Genomic DNA, 22,594 nt, shown 5'->3' on the forward strand with positions numbered 1-22,594 from the left:
GAACCCGATGGTCACTCTGACAGAGCTCCAGAGTTCCTCTGTGGTGATGGGAGAACCTTCCAGAAGGACAACTATCTCTGCAGCACTCCACCAATCAGGCCTTGATGGTAGAGTGGCCAGACGGAAGCCACTCCTCAGTAGAAAGGCACATGACAGCCCGCTTGGAGTTTGCCAAAAGGCACCTAAAGGACTCTCAGACCATGAGAAACAAGATTCTCTGGTCTGATGAAACCAAGATTGAACTCTTTGGCCTGAATGCAAAGCTTCACGTCTGGAGGAAACCTGGCACCATCCGTACGGTGAAGCATGGTGGTGGCAGCATCATGCTGTGGGAATGTTTTTCAACTGCAGGGACTGGGAGACTAGTCAGGATCAAGGGAAAAATTAACGGAGCAAAGTATAGAGAGATCCTTGATGAAAACCTGCTCCAGAGCACTCAGTACCTCAGACTGGGGCAAAGGTTCACCTTCCAACAGGACAACGACCCTAACCACACAGCCAAGACAACACAGGAGTGGCTTCGGGACAAATCCTGGAGTGGCCCAGCCAGAGCCTGGACTTGAACCCGATCGAACATCTCTGGAGAGACCTGAAAATAGCTGTGCAGCGACGCTCCCCATCCAACCTGACAGAGCTTGAGAGGATCTGCAGAGAAGAATGGGAGAAACTCCCCAAATACAGGTGTGCCAAGCTTGTAGCGTCATACCGAAGAAAACTCGAGGCTGTAATCGCTGCTAAATGTGTTTCAACAAAGTACTGAGTAAATGGTCTGAATACTTATGTAAATGTAATATTTCCGTTTTTTATTTTTTATAAATTTGCTACAAATTCTACAAACCTGTTTTTGCTTTGTCATTATGGGGTATTGTGTGTAGATTGATGAGGGGAAAAAAACAATTTAATCAATTTTAGAAGAAGGCTGTAAAGTAAGAAAATGTGGAAAAGTCAAGGTGTCTAAATTCTTTCCGAATGCACTGTATGCATATACAGTGGGGGAAAAAAGTATTTAGTCAGCCACCAATTGTGCAAGTTCTCCCACTTAAAAAGATGAGAGAGGCCTGTAATTTTCATCATAGGTACACGTCAACTATGACAGACAAAATGAGGAAAAAAAATCCAGAAAACCACATTGTAGGATTTTTAATGAATTTATTTGCAAATTATGGTGGAAAACCAGTATTTGGTCAATAACAAAAGTTTCTAAATACTTTGTTATATACCCTTTGTTGGCAATGACACAGGTCAAACATTTTCTGTAAGTCTTCACAAGGTTTTCACACACTGTTGCTGGTATTTTGGCCCATTCCTCCATGCAGATCTCCTCTAGAGCAGTGATGTTTTGGGGCTGTCGCTGGGCAACACAGACTTTCAACTCCCTCCAAAGATTTTCTATGGGGTTGAGATCTGGAGACTGGCTAGGCCACTCCAGGACCTTGAAATGCTTCTTACGAAGCCACTCCTTCATTGCCCGGGCGGTGTGTTTGGGATCATTGTCATGCTGAAAGACCCAGCCACGTTTCATCTTCAATGCCCTTGCTGATGGAAGGAGGTTTTCACTCAAAATCTCACGATACATGGCCCCATTCATTCTTTCCTTTACACGGATCAGTCGTCCTGGTCCCTTTGCAGAAAAAACAGCCCCAAAGCATGATGTTTCCACCCCCATGCTTCACAGTATGTATGGTGTTCTTTGGATGCAACTCAGCATTCTTTGTCCTCCAAACACGACGAGTTGAGTTTTTACCCAAAAAGTTATATTTTGGTTTCATCTGACCATATGACATTCTCCCAATCCTCTTCTGGATCATCCAAATTCACTCTAGCAAACTTCAGATGGGCCTGGACATGTACTGGCTTAAGCAGGGGGGACACGTCTGGCACTGCAGGATTTGAGTCCCTGGCAGCGTAGTGTGTTACTGATGGTAGGCTTTGTTACTTTGGTCCCAGCTCTCTGCAGGTCATTCACTAGGTCCCCCGTGTGGTTCTGGGATTTTTGCTCACCGTTCTTGTGATCATTTTGACCCCACGGGGTGAGATCTTGCTTGGAGCCCCAGATCGAGGGAGATTATCAGTGGTCTTGTATGTCTTCCATTTCCTAATAATTGCTCCCACAGTTGATTTCTTCAAACCAAGCTGCTTACCAATTGCAGATTCAGTCTTCCCAGCCTGGTGCAGGTCTACAATTTTGTTTCTGGTGTCCTTTGACAGCTATTTGGTCTTGGACATAGTGGAGTTTGGAGTGTGACTGTTTGAGGTTGTGGACAGGTGTCTTTTATACTGATAACAAGTTCAAACAAGTGCCATTAATACAGGTAACGAGTGGAGGACAGAGGAGCCTCTTAAAGAAGAAGTTACAGGTCTGTGAGAGCCAGAAATCTTGCTTGTTTGTAGGTGACCAAATACTTATTTTCCACCATAATTTGCAAATAAATTCATTAAAAATCCTACAATGTGATTTTCTGGATTTTTTTTCCTCAATTTGTCTGTCATAGTTGACGTGTACCTATGATGAAAATTACAAGCCTCTCTCATCTTTTTAAGTGGGAGAACTTGCACAATTGGTGGCTGACTAAATAATTTTTTCCCCCACTGTATATGTATGTATAAACGGAATTGTATTCTATTTGATTCAATTGTATTCTATTTGATTCAATTGTATTCTATTTGATTCAATTGTATTATATTTGATTCAATTGTATTCTATTTGATTCTATTCTCTTCTCCTCACTTGTATCTGAATCTTTCTTCCTGTTGTGATGTTATTCCCTCAGACTTCAGTGTAGAGAAGTGGTGTCAGGACTGCCACCTAAACCACAGTGCCCTTCAGACGGCAGACTCCATCAGGTCAGAGCTGACTGACATCCTGAAGAGAATAGAGCTGCCAATCTCTGAGACGTCCTTCGGGACCAAGACCAACACACTCAACGTCAAGAGAGCTCTGCTGGCAGGGTTCTTCATGCAGGTCGGTGGACAATGCAGACCGTGGTGCTAGTGTAAAGGACGTCCCACTGCTTGCTTAGCGTGTACCGTTTCCTCCTGATTCGACTCATACACCGGGTTCGAACCTAGATACTCATCTGCTACATTAGCAACACCAAGGTTCAACTCCCGAAGGGATCACATACACATTAAACATCTGAATGAACTCACTGTCCTGTACGGAAGTCACTTTCAATAAAGTCATTTGCTTAATGGCAAATATGAACTTCCTTTATCCCTGTTTTTAGATTGCCCGTGATGTGGATGGTTCAGGAAACTACTTCATGTTGACACACAGGCACATGGCTCAGGTCCACCCCGCCTCCAGCTATGGGTCCAAGGCACATCAATTGGGTTTGCCAGAGTGGGTGCTGTTCCACGAGTATACTCTCTCAGAAAACAACTGGATCCGGACAGTCTCTGAAATCTCCCCTGCAGTGTAAGTCAATGGCCCAAACCCTACTAAGGCTCTTTCTCAATGCATCTTTCCTTATTCCTCATATCCATTACTTATGTCCTCCTTTCTAACCTTCTCATCCAATGACCCCGAGGTCCCGCCCCCTCTAACCTTCTCATCCAATGACCCCGAGGTCCCTCCCCTCTAACCTTCTCATCCAATGACCCCGAGGTCCCTCCCCCTCTAATCTTCTCATCCAATGACCCCGAGGTCCCGCCCCTCTAACCTTCTCATCCAATGACCCCGAGGTCCCTCCCCTCTATCCTTCTCATCCAATGTCCTGAGGTCCCTCCCCTCTAACCTTCTCATCCAATGCATTTTGAGAAGGAGGCGAGGAGAGGAAGCAAGGAATCAGGGAACAGGGAAAGAACCCTAGTCTCCATTCCATCAATGCTGCCTGATTAGTCTGGTTCACTGGGCTCATAATGAATGTTATGTTCCCAACATAAAAACCAGACACTAACATGTTGCCAACAAAAACTAGACACAAACATGTTTTTGACTCTAAAGTCAGATTTGTTTTTTATTTGAAATGGGTAATCCTGTATTACAAATCTGCTCCAAAGTAAATTAGAGACTTCACAACAAGACTTTTGGGTGTGGGTGTTTTGACACTACAAATGGCTAAGTAGATTACAGGAGTCAGTCTGCCTGTTGTGGGAATAGTCAAGTCTATAACAGAAGTGCAGTGTATTCTGTAAGGGCCGATTCCGACCCGAGTTAAAAAGGGTAAATGGAGAGGAATTCCCTTTCTGATCCATCTTTCACTCTCCCTGTTTTCCCCCTGATAGAAATAACACCGTTCTCCATGCACTGTAATTTACAACTTGATAAGAGCTATTGATAACAGCTAGGTAAATTAGTAATCAGTTTGGATAAGGTGATTGTAAATATAAATCACACATATATTTGACCTTATAATCGCTGGAGACATATGAAACCAGTCATATGGCAGCACACTGAAGCGTATCAACTTTCCCACAGTAAACTTTATGAAACGCTGTGCCATTTTGCAGAATTTTAATTGTAAAGGCCTTTTAACTTGCGGGGATGGGTACTGTCGAATGTCTTAATTATAGGCGACCCCGACTTTGTCTGTTTCCTATTTCTATCATGTTAAATATGAACCACTATCAGTATGCCTAATAACACATTAACTGCCATTTTACTGTTAGTTCCCTTCAGTTGGTATAGCCTACATTATCATTCCATTGTCTCGTTTACCTTCATTTGCTTCCTGTGTAAACGTTGTCATGGCCGTGTGGTTGTTGCTGAGGATCATTAGTAACAGTTAATATAAAAAGACATGTAGGCTAATTAAACCGTTTGAACCCCGACGCATGGCGCAGGACTTGGCCGTGTCGTCACACAGTTCCATGGTTAGTGCAGGCAACAGACGAGGGTGTAGCCTACTATTGGACACTATTCTCCCTATTATAACTCTATGTACACTAATCTTCCAACTGCACCGTGGGTTGAAGAACTGAATGTGGCTATTTTCAGAATGAATCAAACCAGTTTTTTTTTATTTCGTGTGTAAAGGCTCTCCAAACTGTGTTTAAAAAAAAAAGATTGATAAATACTTGGTGCTGAAACTGAGATTTAGACGTCTTTCTTTCATTGATCCCAAATATTCTGAATCCGTTCTCTCTACCTATTCTATTGAGTCTGTCGACAAAATGCTAACTAAATAGGTACATCGTATTTAAAGGGATGGTTTAAGATAAATGTACTGAAAAACACTATTGAAGAAAAACTCAACGAGAATCTGTTGGCCAGCAAGTGGGAAGTGGGTTTTCAGCTGTTGGAATGACATTTATTCAGTGCGTGCAAGAGAACCACGCCCGCAAACCTCATTACGCACCTTCATAATGTAAGTCTGAATACCAACTACTGAGAAGTGCATAGGAAAGTCAGAATCGGGCACTTACAAAAAAAAGTGTTCTATAATATTAGTTTTGTATTCTCTCTGTAGGTTCATTCAGACGGCCCCACAGTATTTCTTTTACAACCTGCCTCCTAGTGAGAGTAAAGACATACTACAGCACATCCTAGACGGGGACGGATCTGGACATAGTGAAGACAAGAAACGGACCCTGACAATCAACAGTAAAGTGGATAAGGACTGCAGTACACTGGCTCAGTCTTATGACAGATGTGTGCTACAGTGACCTCTGGTGGAGACCTTTTAGCACTGCACTAACCCTTTCTGAAATACAAATCATAGCGGATTAGATCAGTGCTTTTCAAACCCCTTCTCGGGGGACCCCCAGACGTTGTAGTAGTAGCTCTGAACCATCTCACCTGATTGACCTCGTGAAGGGCTTGATGATTAGATGACAGGTTGAATGAGGTGTGTTAGCTGTGGAATAGTTAAATACATGGAACAGTTGGGGGTCCAGAGAAGAGGTTGGAGAACCCCTGTGTTAGATCAACTGCCAAATGACTGACTTGCTGTACAGTATTCTTCATAATTCCGTCAAGTGGTAACTGCCTTTTGTAATTTGATATATTACATTACAGTAAATAAGTTAGTGCACCAATAAATGAATCCAGATAGTCAAATCAGTTTTAACTTAGTCCATCAGAACATCGGATATTCCTTCACAGAAAAATACACAATTTCGTTTTGGAATTGTCACTTGCCTGATATTGTGTAGAAATAGTTTGTACTGAGATGTTAATACATCACTATGTTTATCTGAATCTGCAAATACAGTGCTTTGTACTGTGACCCATGTCTAAAGTGATTTACTTTAGTCAAAAGTACATTTATCTGAAAACTGCTAGATAAACCTCTGGGCTAAAGGGAACCATTACAACATAATAGCATTGACTTGACATTCTCAGCTAATCAAAAAAAAGTATTCCATTGGTCCCCTTCCTTTCGATGTTTATATTGAACTTTACATAATAATCCAGAGGTGTTTAAAAATGATCAGTCTTGTGGTTTACCAGAGTTTATTCTGTATGTGTAGTAGTAGTATGGTTGGTCACACGGTGAGGTATTCTTTGAGCTTGTCCATGATGGCTGACATCCTGTCTGCTGGGATGAGCATCACAGTACGCTGTGGCTTCATGGGGACGTCGTCGAAGGACCAGCGCCCGCTCAGAACAGAGTCCGTCTCGTCCTGCACCGAGTAGTGGAACTTCATGGTGGCTTGCTGTAGTGGGGACATTGGGGAAATGGAGAAATGGTTAAGGAAATGAAAGGACAATTAAGCCATTTAACTCACTCAACTGTAGATTGAGTCATAAAAACTAGGATTACTTGAGGAAGTTATGAATAGTGGCCAGGGTCGGGGGTGGAAATGCCAATTGTCTTCAATTGGGAAACTTTGGAATTTGCTTTACTTTCTGAATTGAAATTGAATTGACCCTAACCCTGACATATCCCTTATCCAGGTCTTGTGGTGCTCGCTGTGGAAGATGGCAAACGAGAAGGTTCCAGCTTTTGGAAAAAAAAGAGCTTGTCCTCTCCCGTCTGGACTACTGCAACTCGCTGTTAGCTGGGCTCCCCGCTTGTGCCATCAAACCCCTGCAACTTATCTAGAACGCTGTAACCCCCCCCCTGGTTTTCAACCTTCCCAAGTTCTCCCATGTCACCCCCCTCCTCCGTACACTCCACTGGCTTCCAGTCGAAGCTCCCATCCACTACAAGACCATGGTGCTTACCTACGGAGCAGCAAGAGGAACTGCCCCTCCCTACCTTCAGGCTATGCTCAAACCCTACACCCCAACCCGAGCACTCCGTTCTGCCACCTCTGGTCTCTTGGCCCTATGGGAGGGCAGCTCTCGCTCAGCCCAGTCCAAGCTCTTCTCTGTGTGCAGCGACTCTGCTGTCCTAGCTTTAGGGGGAAGCTGCTTCCACCATTGGGGTGCCAGGACAGCAGAGTCCCTGCACATCTTTCCAAAACATCTGAAACCCTACCTCTTCAAAGAGTACCTTAAATAACCCCCCCCACGGCAGGGTCCTAGTGGTGACTGTTTACATTTACATGTTAGTCATTTAGCAGACGCTCTTATCCAGAGCCACTTACAGTTAAGTGAGTGCATACATTTTTTCATACTGGCCCCCCCGTGGGAAACGAACCCACAACCCTGGCGTTGCAAAGCGCCATGCTCTACCAACTGAGCTACACAGGACTACAGTCTGTTTAACAGTCTGATGGCCTGGAGATAGACGCTGTTTATCAGTCTCTCTGCGACCCAGCTTTGATGCACCTATACGGTCTCCTCCTTCTAGATGGTAGCAGGGTGAACAGGCCGTGGGGCTCAGGTCATTGATTTTCTTGGCCTTCCTTTGACACCGGGTGCTTTGGATAAAAGCGTCCGCTAAATGGCATATCATATTATTATACTTTAAAAGTTAGAAACATGTACCTCATAGAAGAACTCCTCCTCTGCGTTGATGAACATGAGCTGGTCTTTAGGCAGTGCTCCTCTGGCAGGGATGGTCCTGGAGGGATCCTTATACGTCTTGCTGATCATCAGGATGTAATGACACTTCCCACTGGGCTTGTTGCTGCTCTGGGCTTCTGCCATCTCCTCCCTGGAACATTCAATCAATGATGTGCTCATGTTTTTCATAGTAGTGTACTGTGTGAAATGACACATAGCTTTTGGTCTTTCTTTCCATAGACAATACACACATGTAATTACTTTAGCACAACAACAAAAAATATGTCAATGATTTTCAGAGTTTGTAATCCCAATGTTTATCTGGTGCAAAGTGACCCATATCTGAGACAAGCAGTTACATAATTGCAGGTCCATATTAAATCACCATGATTAGAAGGGTTCATCTACATGGGCATACCCATAATGCATAGCAGGTGAGTGACAGTGAACACAATGGTACATCCCCTGAGCAACAGTACAGTCATCTGAGAGCATGTCTTGCTGGCAGTACAGTCATCTGACAGCATGTCTTGCTGGCAGTACAGTCATCTGAGAGCATGTCTTGCTGGCCGTACAGTAATCTGAGAGCATGTCTTGCTGGCCGTACAGTAATCTGAGAGCATGTCTTGCTGGCAGTACAGTCATCTGAGAGCATGTCTTGCTGGCAGTACAGTCATCTGAGAGCATGTCTTGCTGGCAGTACAGTAACCTGAGAGCATGTCTTGCTGGCAGTACAGTCATCTGAGAGCATGTCTTGCTGGCAGTACAGTCATCTGAGAGCATGTCTTGCTGGCCGTACAGTCATCTGAGAGCATGTCTTGCTGGCAGTACAGTAATCAGAGCATGTCTTGCTGGCAGTACAGTCATCTGAGAGCATGTCTTGCTGGCAGTACAGTAATCAGAGCATGTCTTGCTGGCAGTACAGTAATCAGAGCATGTCTTGCTGGCAGTACAGTCATCTGAGAGCACTCACTGTAGCTGTGTGGAGGGGCAGGGTGATCTGTGGGGGTTAGGGTTAGACAGAGACTCACTGTAGCTGGTTAGGGTTAGACAGAGACTCACTCCTGAGTGGCGCAGTGGTCTAAGGCACTGCATCGCAGTGCTAACTGTGCCACTAGAGATCCTGGTTCGAATCCAGGCTCTGTCGCAGCCGGCCGCGACCGGGAGACTCATGGGCGTCCAGGGTAGGGGAGGGAATGGCCGGCAGGGATGTAGCTCAGTTGATAGAGCATGGCGTTTGCAACGCCAGGGTTGTGGGTTTGATTCCCACGGGGGGCCAGTATAAAAAAATATGTATTCACTAACTGTAAGTCGCTCTGGATAAGAGCGTCTGCTAAATGACTAAAATGTAAAATGTAAATGGACGGTCAGGGTGATCTGTGGGGTTTAGGGTTAGACAGAGACTCACTGTAGCTGTGTGGAGGGGCAGGGCGATCTGTGGGGGTTAGGGTTAGACAGAGACTCACTGTAGCTGCTTGTGGAGGGGCAGGGCGATCTGTGGGGGTTAGGGTTAGACAGAGACTCACTGTAGCTGTTTGTGGAGGGGCAGGGCGATCTGTGGGGGTTAGGGTTAGACAGAGACTCACTGTAGCTGCTTGTGGAGGGGCAGGGCGATCTGTGGGGGTTAGGGTTAGACAGAGACTCACTGTAGCTGTTTGTGGAGGGGCAGGGTGATCTGTGGGGGTTAGACAGACTCACTGTAGCTGCTTGTGGAGGGGCAGGGCGATCTGTGGGGGTTAGGGTTAGACAGAGACTCACTGTAGCTGCTTGTGGAGGGGCAGGGTGATCTGTGGGGGTTAGGGTTAGACAGAGACTCACTGTAGCTGCTTGTGGAGGGGCAGGGCGATCTGTGGGGGTTAGGGTTAGACAGAGACTCACTGTAGCTGCTTGTGGAGGGGCAGGGCGATCTGTGGGGGTTAGGGTTAGACAGAGACTCACTGTAGCTGCTTGTGGAGGGGCAGGGCGATCTGTGGGGGCACGTTGATGAACCTCTCGCTGAGCAGCAGTCCTACAGGCTTACTGGTGTCGTTGAGGACCTTCTCCAGATCGTCTGCCACACTATGGGGACAACTCTTCTCACACTGGCCCAGGATCAGATCCTTCACCTCCTCCACACACTGGACACCCTGTGGACGAATCATAATAATATAATAATAATAATAATAATAATAATATAATAATAATAAGCCATTTAGCAGACGCTTTTATCCAAAGCGACTTACAGTCATGTGCGCATACATTTTTACATATGGGTGGTCCCGGGGATCGAACCCACTACCCTGGCGTTGCAAGCGCCATGCTCTACCAATTGAGCTACAGAGGACCACCAATCATAACACAGATATTAACATAGCACCATAGACCTTATTCACGAGACTGCCATGATTGTTCAAAATGCAGGCTAGTGCAGTAGACAGGAAGAGGAAATAGGCTACTACATTGAAGTCTATGGAAAACAGATCTTTCCTCAAGGTCGACCTTCAAATAACAGATTCAGACAGAGAGAGAAGAGTGAACGACATGTCTTTGGTCTCAACATCTCATTGGTTGAGTAAAAGTCAAGTTTAGTGATTTCATAGATAAAGGTTTAATATCTGCCTGTAGCTACCTTTCTCTCAGTGAGGTTGAGCATGCTGATGAAACCAAACACCTCATCAGCCGGATCCCCCTCATCATCACTGTCCTCTGGCACCTCTGCTTGCTGATAACAAAACATGCAAAGACATACATTACGCTACTGAATTCATATAAATTGTTCTCCATTGGATGTGTGGTTGGAAGAGAGCTTATGTGTGTAATCATATTTCAGGTGTTTAATATTAATGCGTTGAATTGTATGATGCATATTTAGTGATGGTCTGGTCTGGTGTGAATGGCGCAACACGTCTCGTTTTTCTTACCCTGATGACGCTTCCAATATGATTCTGCTGGATGAGGAGATCGGTCAACTCGGATGTATTTACATTGGCCTTCAGAAACAGCTGTTGCAGGAGTTTCTTGACACCATTGTAGTCATTGTGAGTAATAGTATGTGCCTCAAAGTCCACAATGACCTCCTGGAAACAAACAAAGGTTTTTAATACAAGTCCCGACTCCCGAGACAATGTTTTGGACTGGAGGGGGACTCAGAGCGAGTGCGCTAACGGTGGCTGCCAGGTTCAGTATCGATACAGGTATCGATTGTTTATCTAAACTACTCTTATGCTTTTAAGTGTGTGTACATGTCCATGCATTTCACTGTTTCGCTAGTTAAAACTCTGAAGTTATCGACTGGCTATGTTTAGCATGTCCCTAACATAGTTAACATTGTTAGCTAACTTGAAATGAACAACAGTTGTTTGCTAAAAATCTATCTAGCTAACCCCTCTAACGTTAGCCAGTGCTAGCTAGCCTGCTAGGCCAGGAATGTAGCCAGTTCGCTAGAGACATATCGTACTTCATTGATCTCCTCTTCTGATCCGCTGTCATTCTCTCCTGAATCACAATCGTCTTCCAATCCCTCATCCGAGCTGTTATCCTCACTATCAGCTGGATTTTCTCCCATTCCAACTGCTCGTCTTTTCGCTGAAGAAGCCATGCTGCCAAAACAGAGACCACGTTTACGGGAAAGAACGGGGGCGGGGCAAGGGATTAAGTAGAGTTGGAGTACCGCGAAACTGAGACGCTGTAGAGGCCATATTGGATCAATTGCTGCATGCTTCGCTATTGGAATGCATGTATGGAGAACCACAATGGAGTACTGTTTCTCACGCTGACAGCAATATGGAATAAACCATTTGGATGGAAAGGTATATAGCTCGTAAATAAATTATATTTGAAATATGTTAGAATATTGTTTAGTGAACTATTTTAGTAGAAAAAACAAACGATTACTTTCTGTAATACAAATCATTGTTATGGCTCAAGTATTATCCTAACAAAACATGACTATTTTGTTGCCCCCTATTTCCTCGTTTTAGTAGTAGCCATGAAGCCAGCTGGAGGAAGAGCTCGAGGTACAGTATTTGTGTACATTCTATTTTTGTGATTTCCTACGGTTTCTGATAATTTTCAGTTGACTTGAAAACGTAAACTAGTTAGCTCAATAGTTAAGCATGATAAGTGTTGTGTGTGCAGTTGTTATTGTTTTGTGGTTGCGTCGCCTTGGCTCACAAGAAGTGACAGCTCCATATTTGCATTGCATTGCATAACGTAACAGCATTGCAAGTACATAAAACGTACAGTACTATAGTGCATGAGAGACCTGAGCTCTACAGCTGACTGAATAACACCGCGTGCCTCTAATTGATAAATGGTCCGGCAATGAAAACGGTTGATTCATGGCTCAACAGCATTGTTATCAGTAGGCAACATATGACATGCGCTGTACGCCCAGCTATGGTTCCCCCCCCTCAACCTTCTGTTCTGAAGCTACTGCACAGGGTCAGTCGTTCAGTTTATACTCTTGCTAAATAGAGTAAATCTGCATTGAGTGGATTTTTTTGCCTTTACATTTACAGATTTCATCATTGACCGCTTTGCTGACAGTAACATTAAGTTGTATCCCTTCTTGTCTTATTCCACAGGGCTCTGAGTCATCAGTCAGTCAAAATGCATGTGCTGCTTCTGAAAGAACCAAGAGAGGGAGGCTCTGGACCAGATCCTTACATCAAGGTACAGTAGAGGAACATCTTTTGTATTGATATTTGCAGCTTGCATGTGCATTCTGTTCTATTCTGTTCTATTCTGTTCTATTCAATTCTATTATATTCTATTATACTCTACACCTATTATAATCCATTATATAACGGGTGGTTCTAATCCCGAATGCTGATTGGTTAAAACCGCATTCCAGCCGGTGTCTATTCCACAAGATACCACCGGCTAAATCTATGACGTTAAAATGTCCTATTTACTCTGTTCCATCTGACTGCCCAATCCACCGTCTCATCAGCCCAGCCAGGCAATATATAAAATTGATCTCCACTATAAAAAGCATCTAGACATTATCTCACATTTCTTTTAGAATAACATTTAGTTTTCAACAGCAGGGATTTGTATAAACCTTGCTGTCTGTCAAATTCAATCTCCAGCTGTCCCATAGTAATGAACTTGTTGGGTGTCGGGACGAGACAGAATCAGCTGGCATCATTTTTATGGATATATACTGTACAAACAGGTAAAACCAAACGAAATGCAGCTAGTTTGCAGTCTTTCAAGCTTCAGTTTGAAGTTATTGTGTTAGCTGTGTTGTTGGCTAGCTCCTCTGAACAACAGTGTCCTGACGAGAGAGCACATTTTCTATGCCAGGCGAAATCGCGCATCATTAGCTCATTTATTATAGATGTATCCAAATAAATGTCACTAGAAAACAGCTTAAACAAATGCAAATGCAGCTACTTTGCTGTTATTCTGGCTGCACTTTTTGACGTGACTGTAAGTTAGCCGTAGTTGGCTAGCTAGCAAGCAAGGGATAAGAAAGTTGCCAGCCAGTATGGCAATGGAACATTTAGAACGAGCGACTGGGTCACGTCCATAAATACAGAACAAAAAGACTGAACGACTGGGTCGTTGCTCTGGCAACCGAACCGATAGAACGAACGACCAGCCGGCTTGGGTAGAGACCCTAGATTTGCGTCTGGACTATATCTTGTGGAAGGATGAAATAGTATGAATAAATTCATCAAAATAACGTTTTTAATGAAAATATGTGAATCATTATTTGAATATGCTGGTAACCCGTTGTATAAAAGTGATAATGCCCTCGTAGCCGGTGTTTGGAGGATATATTGGCACAGTTTGCCAATAACAACACCCGTGCCAATATAATAATAATATGCCATTTAGCAGACGCTTTTATCCAAAGCGACTTACAGTCATGTGCGCATACATTTTTACGTATGGGTGGTGCCGGGGATCGAACCCACTACCTTGGCGTTACAAGCGCCGTGCTCTACCAGCTGAGCTACAGAGGACCACTCTGGAAATATCCTCCAAACACCGGCTTCGAGGGCATTATGACCTAATTGTATAATGGGTGACTGTGTCACAGTGAAATCAATTGATTGATTTACAGAGCTCTCAACTTTGTATTTACAGGCGCTGGCATCACATGGACACAAAGCAACCTTAATTCCTGTGCTGTCATTTACATTTGTATCCTTGAACACATTGTCAGACAAGGTGAATACCATTTAAATGTATCAAAGTATTAATTAAGATGGAAGTTGGGTAACACTTTACTTGACACCAAGCGTCATAACACGTTATGACACGGTCATAACCATGACCAGCTGACATAACTTGTCATAACCTGTCATAGTATGGTCATAACACTGTCATGACACATATATTTAGACCTATTGCGTTACTTTATGGCTGGTTATGACACCCACAGAACCTACCACACAAGGCAAAACATTCCGTTACACCATAGCCTACTGGTCAACAGTCTGTTTATGTTCTGGCAAATTGTCTTTATAATTGCACACATTGATGTCAGACATGCACCTACCCCAATGCTCTATTGCTGATGACTGGGATGAATGCAGGAGCAGATTTCAGGAGCAGGACTAGACACCTTCTTTTTGACTGATATAAGGGCATGTACGTGATAGGCCTGTCTGGCTTATATGATTATGACATTTACATTTTAGTGCATACCATTATTTTTTATATTTTTCATACTGGCCCCCCCCGTGGGAAACGAACCCACAACCGAGCTACATCCCTGCCGGCCATTCCCTCCCCTACCCTGGACGACGCTGGGCCAATTGTGCGCCGCCCCATGGGTCTCCCTGTCGCGGCCGGCTACGACAGAGCCTGGATGGTCATAATGCTTCTTGACAGTGTCATAAAGTGTATTTTCTGCAAGTTATTTAAAATATGATGAAAAAATACATGACTGTAAATAATTCATCACAACAACAACAACAAAGAAACAAACTTTCAACCGAAAGGAAACTTATTGGCAGTGAAAAACACATTGGAATAAATGTTGGTTTGACACTCTCTTATGTAGGTGTCAAAACCAGCCATAAAATATTGAAATATATTTAACAACAGGTGTGTATATATATATGGGTCATGACAGTGTTATGACCGTATTATGACATGGTTATGATGGCGTCATAATGTGTTATGACACTGGGTGTCAAGTAAAGTGTTACTGAAAGTTGTACTGTTTGGTTATGTTTACTAGTTCTTATACAGCTTTGAGTTGTACTGTTTGGTTATGTTTACTAGTTCTTACACAGCTTCAAGTTGTACTGTTTTGGTTATGTTTACTAGTTCTTACACAGCTTCGAGTTGTACTGTTTGGTTATGTTTACTAGTTCTTACACAGCTTCGAGTTGTACTGTTTGGTTATGTTTACTAGTTCTTACACATCTTCGTCTGTACTATTACAGGTGTTTCAGCCAGAACAACATGGTGGGATGGTTTTTACCAGTCCGAGGGCGGTGGAGGCAGTCAGGATGTGTCTGGAAGATGATGAAAGAAGGGAAGGTGACTAGATCTCATACGAAGTGGAAACGATGTACTGTAAATAGCTGCCTGTCGACAAATTGTCGTTGTTGGGGAAAGGATCGGCCTCTTGTGCCTAGCCTCGCGCGTTTTGAGACGGACAAAGTCAACGCACGTTAGTGTATGTAAGCTACTCGTTTTTTTAATTTCTGTGTACTTTTTTCCCATTATAGAGTGGAACCGTGACATGAAAGACAAATGGAATGCCAAGTCCATCTATGTTGTTGGGAAGGCTACTGCAGCGGCAGGTGAGGAATTGATCACCACATGTGTAAACTTGCTGGCGTTCCACTTATCATTCAGTGTGGAGTTCTTCCTTCATGTCTCTAAAGGGGTGTCTCTTCTTTGTTTCGCTCAGAGGATCTTGTCATAGGTCACTTAGAGGCCTAGTTATATATAACAATAATAATAATAGGGATATATACTGTACACTCGGTGGCCAATATATTAGGTACACCCATCTAGTACCGGGTCGGACACCCCTTTGCCTCCAGAACAGCCGGAATTCTTCGGGGCATGGAAACGTTGCTCATTTGGTATGAAGGGACCTAACGTGTGCCAGGAAAACATTCCCCACACCATCACACCACCCCCCACCAGCCTGTACCGTTGACACCAGGCAGGATGGGTCCATGGACTCATGCTGCTTACGCCAAATCATGACTCTGCCATCAGCATGACGTAACAGGAACTGGGATTCATCGGACCAGGCGATGTTTTTCCACTCCTCAGTTGTCCAGTGTTGGTGATCACGTGCCCACTGGAGGCGCTTCTTCTTGTTTTTAGCTGATAGGAGTGGAACCAGGTGTGGTCGTCTGTAGGGCTGTGGTCATCTGTAGGGCTGTGGTCATCTGTAGGGCTGTGGTCATCTGTAGAGCTGTGGTCATCTGTAGGGCTGTGGTCATCTATAGGGCTGTGGTCATCTATAGGGCTGTGGTCATCTGTAGAGCTGTGGTCATCTGTAGAGCTGTGGTCATCTGTAGGGCTGTGGTCATCTGTAGGGCTGTGGTCGTCTGTAGGGCTGTGGTCATCTATAGGGCTGTGGTCATCTGTAGGGCTGTGGTCGTCTGTAGGGCTGTGGTCATCTGTAGGGCTGTGGTCATCTGTAGGGCTGTGGTCGTCTGTAGGGCTGTGGTCATCTGTAGGGCTGTGGTCATCTGTAGGGCTGTGGTCATCTATAGGGCTGTGGTCATCTGTAGGGCTGTGGTCATCTGTAGGGCTGTGGTCATCTGTAGGGCTGTGGTCATCTGTAGGGCTGTGGTCATCTGTAGGGCTGTGGTCGTCTGTAGGGCTGTGGTCATCTGTAGGGCTGTGGTCATCTATAGGGCTTTGGTCATCTGTAGGGCTGTGGTCATCTATAGGGCTGTGGTCATCTGTAGGGCTGTGGTCGTCTGTAGGGCTGTGGTCATCTGTAGGGCTGTGGTCGTCTGTAGGGCTGTGGTCGTCTGTAGGGCTGTGGTCATCTGTAGGGCTGTGGTCATCTATAGGGCTGTGGTCATCTATAGGGCTGTGGTCATCTATAGGGCTGTGGCGGGACAGTTATTGTCATGCAAAAGTCTGCCGGTTCTCACGGTAATTGACTGTTAATTAACATAAACACATTTAGCATCTCCAGGTCTCCATGCATACAAGCCACTGATGGACGACCTTTGGAACATCTACATAAAAAAAAAAAGTATAATAAATCAATTTAATATACACCATCACAATAAATCCATTATTTATATTTGTCAGTTCTAAAGAAACATTTATGATATGAAGAAAATGTATTTCAGAAGAGTTGGCCAACTGTATGTTAGTTATCTGGCTGTGCTCCATGCCACAGGCTGTAGGCTTGTTCATTTAGCTGACAAGATATGCCTATATGTTCCCTGTCACTATATTATATGATTTCATAATAAGAAGAATATAATTGAACTTAGCTGAATAAAATAGAAAGGATATTTTTCCCATTGTGGAGCGTGTGGGCATATGACGTGACTATATTGAGCGTAAAAGTGATCATTATGAAACAGGTCCTATATGCTAGATTTAGAGTTATTTGGCAGCTTTAGTTCTGAATGATACAAACCTTTAAAATGTCTTGGAAATCTAAAGATATATGGGCTGCATGGTGATATCTGGGCTGCATGGTGATATATGGGCTGCATGGTGATATATGGGCTGCATGGTGATATATGGGCTGCATGGTGATATATGGGCTGCATGGTGATATCTGGGCTGCATGGTGATATATGGGCTGCATGGTGATATATGGGCTGCATGGTGATATATGGGCTGCATGATGATATATGGGCTGCATGGTGATATATGGGCTGCATGGTGATATCTGGGCTGCATGGTGATATCTGGGCTGCATGGTGATATATGGGCTGCATGGTGATATCTGGGCTGCATGGTGATATATGGGCTGCATGGTGATATCTGGGCTGCATGGTGATATATGGGCTGCATGGTGATATATGGGCTGCATGGTGATATCTGGGCTGCATGGTGATATATGGGCTGCATGGTGATATATGGGCTGCATGGTGATATCTGGACTGCATGATGCGACTACAGGATATTGATGATTTGAGAAAGTAGCAAATAAAGCTTGCTCTGTTCCTCGCCTCAGACTGCACAGCTGTTCTCTCATCAAGTCATCAGACTATTCTCAATTGAATCTTGTCTTTTACTAATATGTAAAAATTGTTTTAGATTTAGAATGGCCCATTTATCAAATGGACAGGAACAGTGGCAGGAGAAAAAAGACATGTAATCTGTGTTGACTGGAATAGCGAATGGAGGCCGCGCGCTTTCCCACCGGTCCGTTCTGTAGGTTACTGTGGTTTTATAGCGGAGCAGCTTAATATGAGCAGCTGGGAAATAAATATAAGAACACTTATTTCACTCCACACATCGACCACTGTTTGAGGAGCACGCTCTCACTGCCCCGACCAGGTGATATTCCGCCCAAACTCTGTATGCCATGGGCTCTCCAACCATGTTTCTGCAGCTACCCATTGCTTCATTTTGGGAAACCCAAGTGAAATCTGTTCGGGGGAAAATCGATAGTAACATGTTTTCACAACAAAACATACAGTATTTCACTAAACTGTTGACAGCCCATCTGCGCACTCCAGAAAGGAGTAAAGGAGAGAGGGGAAGAGATGGAAACTCATGGAGGAACAGTCGCGTGGAATTTTACTGCGGTTATGACTCATGACTGCCAGTGTGGCAGTAATACGGTCATTGCAACAGTCCTAGTCTTCTGCTGCAATGGCTCATCTGTGACCGGGACCGACGAGTTGCGCGTTTCCCGAGACGCCGTTCTGCACACCACTGTTGAACTGCGCCGTTATTTGCCTGTTTGAGGCCCACGTGATAACTTGCACCATTGTTGACCTTCTATTCCGACCTCTCATCAACAAGCTGTTTTCTTTCGCACACAGGACTGCTGCTGACTGGATGTTTTTTGTTTGTTGCACCATTGTCGGTAAACCCGAGGCACTGTCGTGCGTGAAAAGCCCAGGAGGCCGGCCGTTTCTGAGATACTGGAACCGGCGCGCCTGGCACCGACGATCATACCACGCTTAATATGGCTTAGGCGACTTGTTTTGCCCATTCTAACGTTCAATAGAACCGTAACTGAATGCCTCGATGCCTGTCAGCCTGCTTTATATAGCAAGCCACGGCCACGTGACTCACTGTCTGTAGGAGCGAACCATTTTCGTGAACAGGGTGGTGTACCTAATAAACTGGCAACTGAGTGTAATAAAAATAAATAAACTGTGACTATCACAGAGTGTGCCGTTAATGAGATGGTACTAGAGATAGTATGTGTGGCAGGCACCTGGATGTCACAGGAAGGTGTCAACCATGTTGCCACTAGCCTGCATTCAGCTGGAAATGACTTTTCCACAAGTGACAGTTTACTGACATCTTGCTGCCTGTCTTTATAGAGGGCAGGTGGCAGGTGCGACACTCTCTTGGTATCTGCCCTGTTCCCTTTACCTCTGATTATTGGGAAGGAATAACAGGGTTGTTCTGTTTTAACGTTTGAGCCTGTTGAACTGTTACCTGCACCAAAACAGTTTCTAAGAATGTTTAGGGTGTTCATTCATGTGTAGCATAATGACAGTTAATGTATTAATATCATAAACTACTACATGTGTTAATATCATAAACTACTACATGTGTTAATATCATGAACTACTACATGTTAATATCATGAACTACTACATGTGTTTATCATAAACTACTACATGTATTAATATCATAAACTACTACATGTGTTAATATCATAAACTACTACGTGTATTAATATCATAAACTACTACATGTGTTAATATCATAAACTACTACATGTATTAATGTCATTAGATAAAAAGTATGTTTCTGTTTGGTATTATATTTCAGTAATCAGTTGTCTGTTTTCTTCAATAGTGGAAAACCTAGGTCTGGTCCCCCTGGGAGAGGACACTGGGACTGCAGATGTTCTCTCAAGCCTTATCATTGAACGTATGACACTCATTTACCTTTTCAAATGCATTCTAAACTACACTGAACAAAAATATAAATGCAACATGTAAAGTGTTGGTCCCATGTTTCATGAGCTGAAATAAAAGATCCCAGAAATGTTCCATATGCACAAAAAGCTTATTTCTCTCAAATCTTTGTTTACAGCCCTGTTAGTGAGCGTTTCTCCTTTGCCAAGATAACCCAGTTTTGTCACACAGCACAATGCCAAATATGTCTCAAGTTTTGAGGGAGCGTGCAATTGGCATGCTGACTGCAGGAATGTCCACCAGAGCTGTTGCCAGATAATTTAATGTTCATTTCTCTACCATAAGCCGCCTCTAGCGTCATTTTAGAGAATTTGGCAGTACGTCCAACCGGCCTCACAAGCTCATCTGCATGCTCGTCGTCCTTACCAGGGTCTTGACCTGACTGCAGTTCGGCGTTGTGACCGACTTCAGTGGGCAAATGCTCACCTTCGATGGCCACTGGCACGCTGGAGAAGTGTGCTCTTCATGGATGAATCCCGGTTTCAACTGTACCGGGCAGATGGCAGTATGGTGTCGTGTGAGTGAGCAGTTTGCTGATGTCAATGTTGTGAACAGAGTGCCCCATGGTCGCGGTGGGATTATGGTATGGGTAGGCATAAGCTACGGACAACGAACACAAATGCATTTTATCGATGGCAATTTGAATGCACAGAGATACCGTGACGAGATCCTGAGGCCCATTGTCGTGCCATTCATCCTCCTCCATCACCTCATGTTTCAGCATGATAATGCATGGCCCCATGTCGCAAGGATCTGTACACAATTCCTGGAAGCTGAAAATGTCCCAGTTCTTCCATGGCCTGCATATTTACCAGACATGTCACCCATTGAGCATGTTTGGGATGCTCTGGATCGACGTGTACGACAGCGTGTTCCAGTTCCCGCCAATATCCAGCAACTTCGCACAGACATTGAAGAGGAGTGGGACAACATTCCTCAGGTCACAATCAACAGCCTGATCAACTCTATGTGAAGGAGATGTGTCGCGCTGCATGAGGCAAATGGTGGTCACACCAGATACTGACTGGTTTTCTGATTAACGCCCCTACCTTTTAAAGGTATCTGTGACCAACAGATGCATATCTGTATTCCCGGTCATGTGAAATCCATATTTTAGGGCCTAATGAATTTATTTCAATTGACTGATTTCCTTATATGAACTGTAACTCTGTAAAATCTTTGAAATTGTTGCATGTTGCATTTTATTTTTGTATTATATTGAGCTAGCTAACTAGGCCTACATTCTGGTTTGATATAGGAGAGGACACCAATATATTACCACTTCTCTTCCCCTGTGGTTCCATTAAAAGAGAAGTTTTGCCTACTGCTTTGAGGGAAAATGGTAAGTTTCCTCTATTACAACTTACTTCAATTCATTATAACTCATATTTTTTATACCCATGAATGCTGTACTGTTTACAAGGTAGCACCTAATACCATGCCGTCCATAGGTGACATTTATTTCATGTGTTTTTTTTAGGAGTGCCTCTGGAGACACTAATGGTATATCAGACAGCTCAACATCCAGACCTGGAGAAGAACCTGAAGAACCATTTTACAGAGCAGGTACAGGAAGCATCAACAGCAGGACTTTCCCTCAAAACACGATCCCATATACGTTGTGATATTGTTATCATTCAGAAACAGTTTTACACTAATCATTTTAGTCATTTAGCAGACGCTCTTATCCAGAGCGACTTACAGTTAGTGAGTGCATACATATTTTTTTTCTATTTTTTTTCCCATTCTGGCCCCCCGTGGGAAACGAGCCCACAACCCTGGCGTTGCAAGCGCCATGCTCTACCAACCGAGCTACACGGGACTAATCATCATGAATGGGCTCTGTCCACATACAGGGTGTTCCAGCCAGCATTGCTTTCTTCAGCCCATCGGGAGTCAAGTTCTGCCTGGAAACTGTGAGAAGACTGTCAGGTGAACAACTTAACCAGATAAAGGTAAAACTTTTCTAGTTTTTTTCAATGTAACTTTAAGTGACTATGGATATCTTCTTTGAGCTTGTGGCGCTATACTGCCAATACAATTGAACTTAATGTTGTTGTGTTGTTTTGTCTTCCAGTTTGCAGCCATAGGACCCACCACAGCAGACGCCATGACAGCAGAGGGGCTATCGGTCAGCTGCTCAGCAGACAGACCTACAACTGAGCACCTGGCCACAGGGATAGCGAAGGCTCTACAGTGACAGACAAGACAGACCACCAACCGACCTGGAAACTTGATCCGTCCCCATCACTTTCTCATTCAGCCTCTGTGAAATGGATTGCGGTATTGCCGTTCTTTGTGATCGCTTTATCTCTGTGAAGTATTTGCTATTATTTGTGGGGCTTTTTATGTCACGTTTTGATCCCGGTAACCATCTGTATATTTATTATATTGTAATATGTTGTTATGCACTGTGAGATATTGTAAGGCCTATTTGTTGACACTGAATGTATCAAATCATGCTCTTATAAACGTGTGACAATTATTGTATTGTGCCACAATTACATACTTTGAGAATTGAGCATGAGGAATTTAATTATTGAAAATAAATAGTGAACAATTAGTTCATGGCTCTGACAATATGTTTAAATAGTAATTATTGATTTTATTTATGGCCGTTTTTTAGACAGTGTGTGTGACAGAATAAATCCAGCTGGGGAGAGACCCGCGCCATGCCTTCCAATTCCAAACAGGTGCTTGTGGG

General features: G+C 44.0%; 2 protein-coding genes and 1 pseudogene across 2 annotated transcripts in view; 2 read left to right on the top strand and 1 right to left on the bottom strand.

Moving 5' to 3' along the window:
• Positions 1-5,993, top strand: part of LOC121578831 (putative pre-mRNA-splicing factor ATP-dependent RNA helicase DHX32) — a 51,198-nt gene extending 45,205 nt beyond the window's left edge. Inside the window, 3 exon segments of the mRNA XM_041893189.2 lie at positions 2,772-2,962; positions 3,228-3,418; positions 5,412-5,993. Of these exon segments, the coding sequence (XP_041749123.2) occupies positions 2,772-2,962; positions 3,228-3,418; positions 5,412-5,607 (578 nt within the window). The 3' untranslated portion in view covers positions 5,608-5,993.
• Positions 5,994-11,529, bottom strand: LOC123491659 (annotated as a pseudogene).
• Positions 11,530-11,602: 73 nt separating this feature from the next.
• LOC121578882 (uroporphyrinogen-III synthase) lies at positions 11,603-22,467 on the top strand. The gene is made up of 11 exons (XM_041893212.2): positions 11,603-11,625; positions 11,797-11,832; positions 12,403-12,490; positions 13,916-13,999; positions 15,226-15,322; positions 15,514-15,588; positions 19,769-19,843; positions 21,149-21,232; positions 21,371-21,456; positions 21,747-21,845; positions 21,968-22,467. The coding sequence occupies exons 1-11, from the start codon at positions 11,618-11,620 to the stop codon at positions 22,088-22,090; spliced, it is 855 nt and encodes a 284-aa protein (XP_041749146.2). The 5' UTR covers positions 11,603-11,617; the 3' UTR covers positions 22,091-22,467.
• The last annotated feature ends 127 nt before the right edge of the window (positions 22,468-22,594 follow it).

Source organism: Coregonus clupeaformis, chromosome 1, assembly GCF_020615455.1.
Source record: "Coregonus clupeaformis isolate EN_2021a chromosome 1, ASM2061545v1, whole genome shotgun sequence".
In the NCBI taxonomy this organism is placed as follows: domain Eukaryota; kingdom Metazoa; phylum Chordata; class Actinopteri; order Salmoniformes; family Salmonidae; genus Coregonus; species Coregonus clupeaformis.